Source organism: Coloeus monedula (genome assembly GCF_965178545.1).
Source record: "Coloeus monedula genome assembly, chromosome: 27".
In the NCBI taxonomy this organism is placed as follows: domain Eukaryota; kingdom Metazoa; phylum Chordata; class Aves; order Passeriformes; family Corvidae; genus Coloeus; species Coloeus monedula.
The window spans coordinates 5,838,581-5,849,909 of NC_138807.1; the positions used below are offsets into that span (position 1 = coordinate 5,838,581).

Genomic DNA, 11,329 nt, shown 5'->3' on the forward strand with positions numbered 1-11,329 from the left:
GCCCAAGGGATGCACTTGTGGCTCTCTGTGGCCAGAACCAACAATGTTCCCCCTGCCGAGCTGTGGGTATCCAAACCTTACCCCTGGATATTCAAACATCACCCCCATCCCATCCCATCCCATCCCATCCCATCCCATCCCATCCCATCCCATCCCATCCCATCCCATCCCATCCCATCCCATCCCATCCCATCCCCAACCTGAGCTTCCAACACCTCCATGTGCAAAGTCCTGGCTGTATTTGGTTTGGGAAAGTGCAAGACACGGCGGGGACACGAGGCTGGAGCTCGGACAGGAGATTGGCAGCCAAGAGCCCCTCCAAGGCCTTTCCCGGGATCTCTGAGGATGCCAGCAGCTGGGAATGAGGGCTCTCCGTGATTCCCAGCTGGCTGGGAGCACTGGGAAGCACCCAGGAGCCTCCTTGAGGCACGAGGGAAGAAGCAGCAGCAGAGCTGCTCGTGTCACACATTCACGCTGAGCCCCCCGAGCAGGGGGTCACCCCCACTCCTCAGGGACTGGGATAACCGGGAGCCTGCTCTCCCAAAAATCCCAGCCTGGCCTGCTCCCCGTGGAGGCTGGGGTGAGTTCCGGGCTGGAGCTGCTTCCAGAGGGGGGGAAGGGCCCGGCCCAGCCCTGCTCAGAGGACCTGCTCCGTGCTGGAGGAGGAAATGTCCAGGAGCCTCCAGGCCATGTAGGGGTTGAGCTCGTCCTGGTCCCTGCACAGGGCCCACACGTAGAGCATCCGCAGAACCTTGTCCTGCCGGGAAAATCCCGCAGTTAGAGGGGCACGGACACGCTGCCCTGGCGGGGCTGGGATGAGGTGACCTTTAAGGTCCTTCCAACACCGGAATCCTGTGGATTTGAGGGTCCCCTGTCCCTAAAACTCCCCGTGTTCAATATTCCAGCGGCGGCTCAGCACTTCCACCCAACCCCGGGCACTTGACTAAAGCTGAGGTTTGGGTTCCACTGGAGAATTTTAATGCCTCTCCCTGATTTATTGCGGCTCCAGAGGAATCCGACAGCAAACAGACTTTGATACCCTGTTCAATAATTACCCCATCAATATTTATCTCCCAGGAATGCAGGAATTCAGCGCAGGGAATCACTGGATCAGCTGTTCCTGCCCTGGTTGTGAATCAGCCCAGGCGGGCCCCATCATTCAGATGAATCCCATTTTTCCAGCCTGGACTAAAGGCCAGGGTTGCAAAAGCCAGTATTTGTTAAATGCCCTTATTAGTTCCAAGGAAAATGTGCTGGGAAGTGCCAGTACTGTCCCTATGAAGTGTCCCTGAGCTACTGAGGCACAGGACAGGCTGGAGCTGCCTGGAGAGAGACACTTGGGAATAAAGGAGCTCCAGGAACCTCCTCCAGCGGCTGCCACGAACTCTGGGAACAGGGAATTCCATGGGCCAGGCTCAGCCTGGAATCATCCAGGAAGGAACAGCCCCAAACACAGCCAAGGGCATTCCAGGAGGTGCCAGGGGTTTGCTCCACAAACCATTCCCTGTCCTGTTCCCGAAGCACCACACACAGCCTGAGCTGCAGCCGGGCGTGGGAGTTCCCTGTGGGCTTTCCAGGGAATGAAGGCATCGCTCCGTGTCAGTGTGGGGAGCTAAAAACGCGGATTTGGGGATTTTTTCACTCAGTGACTCAACTCTGCTCCCACCCTGTTTGCCAGAGGGCTCTGCTCTCCCAGAAAGGGGAAGGAAAACACAGCAGGGTGAGGTGGGAATGGGATGGAGCTGGAGCTGGAGCTGCAGTGGGAGATCCCAAACCCCCAACATGTCCCAGACCCCAAACATGTCCAGGCCCCACTCACCGGGTCCCCTTCCACCACCTCCCCTTTGTGGTTCTTGATCACCATCACCACCTGGGCCTGGAAGGTGATGATCAGCACTGGTCCCTGCTCCATCATCTTCCCCATGGCCAGCTGCAAGGACAGAGAATTCCATGGAAAACAGCCCATTCCTGCAGGTTCACAGAAGAGCACCCAGAGTTTCCCACCTCCCCCAGGGCTGGACAGTCCCAGCTCCCCCAGAGCTCCTCTGGCTGTTCAGCCACATCAATTCTGTGGTTCAGGTATGATGGAAAAGCTGTTCCCCAAAAAACTTCCCATTAAAAAATGCTTGGGAACCTTCAAAGCTTTCCCCAAACTGTTGTGAATTTTTTTGTTACTTTCCCAAGTCCATAAATCTGGGAAATGGGAACAAGCTCTGCTCCGTTATTTCCAATTAGAAAGCATGAATAAAGGACCCCCTGCTCTCCAAAACTGGAGTTTTCTGAAGGAAATGCTTGGAATCCTGAGCTGGAAGGGACCCACAAGGATCAAATGGAGCCTTTTCTCCTGATTTTACATCAGTTTTTGCCAGGAAATTGTTCTGAACCAGACAAAAACTGTACCACAAAGACTCCAAGGTGAGCACCTTCTGTTTGCCAGGATTTTTCTCCTCTGTTCCCATTCCATTAAACATTTAAAGGCCTCATTCACCGGAATGCAAGAGGAGTGGAAATTCAGCTTTTTCCTTCTAAAAACCCAGAATTCTCTTCCTGCCCTCTGTGGGAAACCTTTTGCATCCCCTTTCTGTGGGAATGCAGGATGCCAGGGAATGCTTTGCTGCTCTCCAGCTCCGGAATTCCTGGCTGTGCTGCCCCCAAAAGGAATCACAGGGACTGGGGACAGCGGGATTTTCCTCTTTCGAAATGTTCCAAAGATTCTGTTTTATCCCCTCATAAAGGAAGCAGCACCAGGACGGGCACAAGGCTGGGCCGTATCACAAAGGAATACATTTATTTATAGGCAGATTTTCCTGCTCCCTGAGGCAATCTCAGCAGCTCTGCAACGTTCCTGTGCCTGATCCCAGGGAAATCAGCTCCCATCCCAGTCCTGGAGCTGGTTGGACTCACTCAATCTAGCCAAATAAAAATCAGTTTTCCACCCAAATCCAACCCCAGCCCGATTTCCAAGATATTTTAGATGCCATCAATGATCCCACAACATCCCTCTGCCTGTGGGGTTCCAGGAGGAGCAGGAATGTCCCTGATCAGTGCATCCCTCCCAAACTTCCCACTGGGATTATTTCTCAGTGCTGGGATCCCTGGAATCTCCCCAAGCAGGTCAGGACTGGGAGCTGATCTTGACGCCAGAATGAGGTGACAGAATTCCTGTCATGCCCTAAGTGGGGCAGGAACAGCTCCAGCTCCTCCACAAAGGGACCTGGAGAGCACCTGGAACTTGGCTGAGTCATCCCAGAATCCCTGGTTTGGGTGGGAAGGAGCTTAAAGCTCATCCAAGAGTGGGATTTTCCCTCTGGGAACAGAAATGCCAAACCCCAGAGTTCAAACCCAGCAGGCAGAGCAAAGAAGGTTGAACTTGATGATCCTGGAGGATTTTTCCAACCTTAATGATTCTGAAAATCCCCTCCAGAGCCCATTGGTTTAATTCCTCCCCCAAAGGAGATCCTGGACAGGGAACTCACGTCGATGTTGTCGATGTCCAGGATCCTGGAATGGAACTGGAGCCCCAAGGCCTTGGCCTGCTGGATGGGATGGGCCAGCTGGCTGTAGGTCTGAGGGAAGAACAAACTTGGGTTGGGAATTGTTTGGAATTGTTCTGTCACAAAAAGAAAAACGAATTTCTGCTTGGAGAGAGCCACCAAAAAAACCCCACGAGAAAAAAAGCCCCATTTTTATAAATGTGCTGAAGGAAGGGATCAAAGAACTGCAGCAAATGCTTTGGGATTCACCAAATTCCCACTAAAAATCCCACTTTTCCTGGGCAGAACATGAGGACCTGAGAGCACCTGAGAGCTGAGGGACTCACAACTGGACTGAACAGCAGAAACAGGGAAAACCAGGGAAAACCAGGGAGTTTAGTGACCAGAATCACCAGCTCAACACCTGTGGGATCCCTTAAGAGGCTTTAACACCTGGATTCTCAGGGATAGGATTCCCATTTCCTCCCCTGGCTTATCTGACTGATTATTCTCGACTCAGGAGCTTCATTTCCAATTCCAGCTGCCTGGGAAATGTTTGGTTTTGGTCTCAAACTGCAAGGAGGCTGATGATTCCCTCCAGAGCAATCCCGAGGTGTCATTCCCTCGGTTGCTGGAAGCAGGGAAGGTTCTTTGCTTTCAGACTGGATTATTGGTAGAAAAAATGCTCATCAGGATTTATTAAATAGAAAAAATTGCCTCTCCCAGCCCTCTGGTGGTGGGGAACAGCACAGGGAACTCACGTGGAGAAATTCAGCTCCTGAACAGAGGAAGAGAATTATTTTGGACTTTACAGCACAATAACTTTGGAGGAATGAAGACCCAAATAAAAGCCCCCCAACACTGTCAGGAAAGGCTCTGCTTCCAGGAAGTCCCTGAATTCCAACCAACTCAAATTCACAGTTTGCAAGGCAAAACCCCCTCAAAATAACCCAAGTTCCAAGGGAGAATCCCAGGCTTTGGGGCCATTCCTGGGAGCTTCACTCACCGCCTCGTAGCACCAGTCCTTGAGGATGTCGAGCTCCCCGGAGATCAGAGCCTGAGGAGGAAACCAAACAGAGCCTTTTAAAGCTCCTCCTGTATCCAAGTGGGACCAACCAGCCCTTCCAGCAGCAGAACACCTCAGATCCCACATTCTGTGGGACTCTGGGAGGAAACTGGGAGCTGCAAAGGGGAACAGCAAAAAGGATTTCTATCAAAACACAGGAGCTGAGGCCAAGGGACATAAAGCTTTGGATAATTAAACTCTCTCGAAGCTTCCAGCCAAACCTTCCCGTTAAATCTTCCTGTTACACCTGCCAGGGAGCCAGCAGAGTTCCCAGGGCTCAGAAATCCTCAGATCAAACAGGAGCAGGAGCAGAGCTGCAATTTTCCACACTGAAGAATTCAGGGCACAGAAGGAACAGAAGAATCCCTCGTTTGGCTCCTCAAGTCCCAGTTCTTCCAGTCTCTCCCGAGTCCCTCAGAACAATTCCTGCTCTATTTCAAATCCCAGGTTCCCTCTGTCTTCCTCGTTGCAGTGACAGGGACTTACACCCATTTACAGTCACATCTCTCATCACTCTGAGTCCTTAAAAACATCAAATTCCAAACACTTCCATGACCACTGAACCTTCTGTCACGGCCTGCTCCTGTTCCCAAACCCCAGATCAGCAGCCAGGAGCACATCCCAAATCCCTTCCCTTATCCCTCTGCTGTCCCCATTTGCTCACCCCTCTCTCTCTGATCCCACCTCATTTGCTGTTCTCCAGGCCAGAACAATCATTTATTATCTCATGGTTTGAACCTAAATGTGGGATCCAATTCCTTTCCCAAGGTTCTGTGCAGAGCTGGAGAAGCAAATCCTGTCCCAACTTTTGATTTTAGCAATGGGAAAGTAAAAAAAAAAACAACCTTCCATGGGATAATAAAGGGAAAAATGCAGGGAAGAAATGGATCCTGTGTCACCTCGAGGACGTTGGGGATGATGTCCCGCTCGCACTGCTTCAGGAAGCGATCCTTGTCAAAGGATGGATCCACCTTGAGGATCTCCGTCAACACCTCGGACATTTCCGTCTTGGAGAACAATCCCCCTGGAAAAACAGCTCAGTGGGGGCGTGCCACAGCCACCAGCACCGGGAGACAGGAACAGCCCTCTGGCTACCGAGCAGAGCAAGAGTCACCCTGGGAACAACTCCAGCCTTGAAGTCAAACCTGGGATTTCTCCCGCCCAAGGACTGTCCTCCCACCCATCCCCCGGATAACGATCCATGCAAAACCCGGCAAAGCTCGGGAATGTGCCCCAGCGTGGCAGGAGCAGCACGGGAGGAGCAGCAGTGCCAGCAGCAGGAGCAGAGCCAGGGGCTCTGGGAGGGGCCCTGGGATGTGCCTGTACCGATGAGGTCGGTGACGCGGTCGGTGACGGCGCGGGACGCTCGGATGAAGGCGTTGTCACTCTCGTCGTACTTCATCTTCATCTCAAAGAACCCTGGAACGGGAGCAGAGAGCTCAGAGCCCTCCCAGCTCACCCTGAGCCAGGGAATAACCTGCAGCATCCAACCTCTCCTCAATCCCTTTCCTCAGCGCCAGGCACCAGCTGTGAGTTGGTTTTCTCCCCATTTTTCTCGCCACTTTTCTCCCCATTTTCCTGCAACGTTCTGATCTCTCAGAAACTTTTCCTCTGCTGTCACTCTGGATTTAACACCTCCTGGAAGGGTATTTATCCAGTGGAATGAGGAACTTCAGGATTGGGCTCACTTAGAGCAGGGTTGCTCCAGCTGGTGGAGCCCCATCCCTGGAGGTGGCACCCGGGGCTCTGGGGGTGGCAAGGTGGGCATTGGGCACAGCTTGGACTCGATGGTCCTGAAGGGCTTTTCCAACCTAAATTCTGGGATTCTGAGATTGTTTTCAGGGCATTCCCACTAGAAACAGCCTCAGATGATATCAAAGATCAGCTTTACAGTACAAAAAGATCACAGGATTTTTTTTTTTTTAAATCTTTCACCTGTTTGGAAGTTGTGTTAAAGTCCCTCGATTTTTAAGGATTTCCCTGGTTTTAAGCTCTAGCTCAGGAGGAGCAGAGCTGCCTTCCCTGTCCCTGGTGCCAGAACAAAGCCAGGGAGGGAAAAGCAGGAAAACCACGAGCTCAGTTCCCTCTGAGCAGGGTTTGGAGCCCTGGAGCTGGGAGCGCTCCCAGCAAAGCCCGGCTGCAGGAGGGGCCGGAGCACAGATGGAGCAGCCTGGAGAAGCTGCAGGGCTGTCAGCTCTGCCTCCCTCCCTTCACAGCACTCCCAGCACCAGCTCCAACCCCACAGAAAAAGGTGGGAATTTGTGATTTGCATTCTGTCGAGGCTGGAGGCACAGATGGAAGCAGATCCAGGCAGGAAGGGCTGGGAAGGGAACGTGCTGCTCCCTCCGAGCACTCACTGTTGAAAACCACGTTGTTGTCCTTGAAATCTTTCCACTGCTGGTACCACTTGGAGTCTTTATGCAGCACCATGCCCATGGCCTCCCTAGAGAAGGCAGAAAACAGGGATAAAACGCAGATATTTGGGAAAAATTAACTGGTAACAAATACAGACAACACCCTGAGGAATATCCCTGCAGCACTCGGCATCACTGAGGCTGAGACAGCACATAAATGATGAGCTCAATTACAGGATAAATTATAGCCTCATCAATTATAAAATAAATTGTGGCCCCATAAATTATAGCCACATAAATGATCCACCAGATAAATAAAACACCAGACAAATAAAAAAAAAAAGATAAATAAAACATCAGATAAACAAAACTACAGATAAATAAAGCACCAGACAAATAAAACTCGACTCAGAGGATCAAAGCAGCACACGGAAAAGCCTTAGTCCTGCCCAGCCTAACTCAGCAGCAACAAGTTAAAACTGAGCACAAAACAAAGCTCAGCTCAGAATTTCACCTCTGAACATTAAATCTCAACTTCAGAATTGGAAGTTCCCAGTTCCAGCACGGGAAGATTCGGGATCATCAACTCCTGCTGGGAATGCGCTCCCAGACCCAGCTGCTCCCACCCCACAGCTCCTGGATTTTAATCCCTGACCTGTTTCAAAGTTTTCCATCAAATTACACCTGGAAATATCCCCCCCAGAGGATCCCACACGTACTCATTGGCTTCAAACACTCGCTGCTCTTTAATCCTCTCTCCGGAATATTCCGTCCGTTTCCGGAGCCGCTCCGGGCGTCTGTAGGGCCCAGTTTGTCCCAAAACACTCTCATCTATTTCCTTCTTCACAGTTTCTACTCCCTGCAAGGCAAACAGCCCTGTTAGTGTGGATTTCCTGCTCCCCCAGAAGCTGAAAATCCCTCCTGTGATGGTTTGGGAGAGCAAAAGGCCCTGGGCATTGCCAGGGACGGGGCAGCCACAGCTTGACAACAAAACACTGGATCTTTTCTGTATTTCCTGCAAAAAGAGGGATTCAAAGAAGCTCAAATCCCACTGGAGAGAGACATTTCCCCCCCTGCTGCAGGCAGCTCCGCTCTGCCAGGCTCGCACCTCCCAGGCAGTGCCAGACCCGCAGTCCCGGCTGCCAGGGCTGCCCGTGGGAGGTGGCTGCTGCATTTCCCACCCAGGCTCCCCACAGAGCCAGTCCCGAGGCTCTGGGTGCTGCAGGAGCCCCGGGAGGATGGGCACCTGCGAGATGGCTTTGAAGGCTGCAGTCCTGCCCAGCTTCTCCCCTCCCCTGGTCACCGACTCCGCCGACTGCTTGGCCGTTTTGGCCGCTTCCTCCACCCCTTCCTTGATCTTCCTGCCCAGGTCGCTTTTGCTGACCTCATCCAAACTCTGCAAGGGAAACCAGGAAAGGTCATTCCAGCTCCATCCCTCAGCCCCAGTTCCTCTCCAGCTCTCCTGGAGCTCCTTTAGGCCCTGGAAAGGGCTCTGAGCTCTCCCTGGAGCTTCTCTTCTCAGCCCCAGCTCTCCCCAGAAGGGATCCAGCCCTTGGAGCATCTCCACGGGCCCCTCTGGACTCTCTCCAGCAGCTCCACATCCTTATTTTGGGCTCCCAGGGCTGCAGGTGGGGTCTCTCTTTTCTCCATCCCCCAAATCCCAGAGGAATCCCTGGGCTGGGCCTCCTCTGACCACACTCAATCCATTACCCTGTCAATGCCTCTGCTTTTAAAAGCTCCAGGGTCCGAATCACCTCTGGAATAGCAGCACCTGCCACCAATAATGACAATTCCAGCCCCCCCAAAGTCCAACGGAAGCAGAGCTGCCCTAAAGAAAGGTCCTTTTACCTCTTTAACCGTCCCTGTTATTTCTCCAAGTTTCTTTTTAATCACTTCTGAGGTCTTCACTGTTTCAGATTCAATGGTTTTCTGGGGGAAAAAAACATTAATCAAGAGACAGAGAATACTCAGACCCAGCTTGGATGGAGCACAATCCATTAAGGCTGGAATTGAGGGCGAAAAAAGCGACATTTCAGGAGCTCATTGCCTGAGTCAGCAGCAGCTCAGCCTTGCAAACGATGATGTTCAGAGCTCTCTGAACAACACAAAAGAAACAGTCGATGTTCAATTTAATGCCCCATTATTTGATCTGCTCAGAAATGCAGCCAAGTGTCTGCTGGAAAGATTTTCCACTAAAAAAAAAAAAAAAAACCAACAAACCAACCCCAAAACATTCCAACAAATAAATATTCCAAGGCATCCATTTAGCACCAAGTGCTTCCAGCCAAGCAGAACTTCTCCTGAACAGTTCAGCTGCAGATTGAAATTTACACTCGGAGCAGTAAAAGCTCAGGAGGGACTGGGCAATAAACCAGGGAACACTCACATATTTCCTCCTTGCTTCCCGAAGTGCATCTGATTCCTCCAGCTTTTTAGCTTCATCCCGGAATTTTTTAATACTTTCCTTCATCTCTTTGTTTTTGGCCAATTCCTGTTTGATGTTCTCCACAAAACCTGATATGAATCCCTTCCTTCCTCCTGAGGAGTAGCATCTGGACTGGAGAAAACCATTCCATGTTGGAGAATCCCAAGGAATTCAAGCAAACAGGAGTCACATAACACAAGCTTCAAAGGCAGGAGGTTGACTGACCAGAGGGAATTATTGGGTCACTCTCATAACACGTGGAAAACACGGAGCTGCCTTGGAAAAGCAGCAGCTGATCCTTGAAACAGCCACATGTGCAATGCATTCCATGGAATCCCAGGATGGATGGGGTTGAAGGGACCTTAAATCCCACCCAGCTCCACCTTCCACTATCCCAGGGTGCTCCAAGCCCCGTCCAACCTCAGCTACCCCAAAATCCCTTGAATTCCACTCAAAAAGTGGAAATCTCCTGCCTAAAACTGGTGTTTCCCAGAGCCACATCCACATCCAGCTCAGGACTCTGCTGGGAAAACACATTGGGGGTGGAAATGGAATAAATTCAGGTGGGACCAACCTGGGAGGTGCCCAGGGCAGGGCTGCTGATCCTGTACAGGGCACTCCTGGGGAAGGCAGGGATGGGATAACGCCTGGAAAAGAGCCACAGGCCACTGAGGAGACATTTCTGCAAGGAAAACAGCACAGAAGGAGCTCAGGGAACCATCCAAGAGCTCCCAGCACCTGGGTTTGGGACAGCGGCGATGCACAAATCCATCCAGGAGCTGAAACATGAGAAGCACATGGATTTTTCTGGGAAAACGCTTCCAAACACAATTTTTTCCCAGCTCTGGAGGAAACCCAGGACCCCTCTGAGTGTTTGTGCTGCCCCAAGACACAGGGCAGGAAAGATCTGCTGGATCCCAGAACAATCCCCGGCCGGTTCTGCTGCCCCTGCCCAGGTCCAGCCTGCGAGTCCCCGCGCGGGAAGGGGGCATTGCTGAGCCCGGGGCTTGCAGCAGGTGAGAATCAGGGAAAATCCCACCTCCACACCTTCAAAATCTGTATTTGAGCCCCGGGGCAGGAGCCAAGGACCGAACCAGGGCAGCTCCCGACCAAAGGCACAAATCGAGCAGAAATCCCCAATGCCCCGCTTAACTTTGGGCACAAAGGACTCGTCCAAGCCCCTCACGCTACGAGCGGGAGTTAAAGGAGACGCTCCGTGCGCAGCTCACGGCAAAATCGCCCTTAAGTGAACCCCGAGAGAGGCTCCGGGAGCAGCTCGGGCCACGGAGGCTCCAGGAGCAGCTCCGGGAGCAGCTCGGGCCACGGCGGCTCCAGGAGCAGCTCCGGGAGCAGCTCGGGGCACGGCGGCTCCGGGAGCAGCTCGGGGAACAGCTCGGGGCACGGCGGCTCCGGGAGCAGCCCCGGCACTCCGGAACGGCTGGGCCGGAGGAGCCCTCAGCAGCCCCCGATCCCCCCCGGCTGCCGCGGCCGGGACACGGGCCCCGCTGCAGGCTCCGGGACCCATCCCGCCGGGCCAGGCGGGAGCAGAGACCCCGCAGCGGGGGCGAGGAGCCGGGACCGGGTCCCCCGGGTGTCCCCACCGGGAGCTGACAGCGCCGGGGCCCTGCGGGCTGTGAGCGAACGGCGGCCCCGGCGCCGGGCCCCGCCACCGGGCCGGTCCCGCGCTGCCCCTCCCGTTGCCGCAGCCCCACTCGCTGTCCCCGCCGCCCCGGTGCGGCCCCGTCCCGGCCCCGGTGCGGCCCCGTCCCGGCCCCGGTGCGGCCCCGTCCCGCCCGGCCGCGGCGCCCGCGCTCACCCGGCACCCTCCGGCCGCCGCCATCGCCCCGTGACCTTCGCGCGGCGCCGCGCGGTGACGTCACCGCCGCGCCACAACCGCGCCACGTGGCCGCGAGCGGGCGGGAGCCGCGGGACAGCCCCGGGCCCACCGGACAGCCCCGGGCCCACCGGACAGCCCCGGCCCCTCCGGCCCCACCGGGCAGCCCCGGGCCCA

General features: G+C 54.0%; 1 protein-coding gene across 1 annotated transcript; it reads right to left on the reverse strand.

The window, feature by feature from the left end:
* Positions 1–220: 220 nt before the first annotated feature.
* TIMM44 (translocase of inner mitochondrial membrane 44) lies at positions 221–11,187 on the reverse strand. Its single transcript, XM_082298055.1, has 13 exons — positions 11,135–11,187; positions 9,893–10,000; positions 9,280–9,450; positions 8,742–8,822; positions 8,140–8,289; positions 7,613–7,752; positions 6,897–6,982; positions 5,866–5,958; positions 5,439–5,563; positions 4,480–4,530; positions 3,477–3,566; positions 1,820–1,930; positions 221–757 (listed from the first exon to the last, which is right to left on the reverse strand). Exons 1-13 carry the CDS (start codon positions 11,156–11,158, stop codon positions 638–640), a joined length of 1,350 nt encoding a protein of 449 aa, XP_082154181.1. The 5' UTR covers positions 11,159–11,187; the 3' UTR covers positions 221–637.
* Positions 11,188–11,329: the final 142 nt, after the last annotated feature.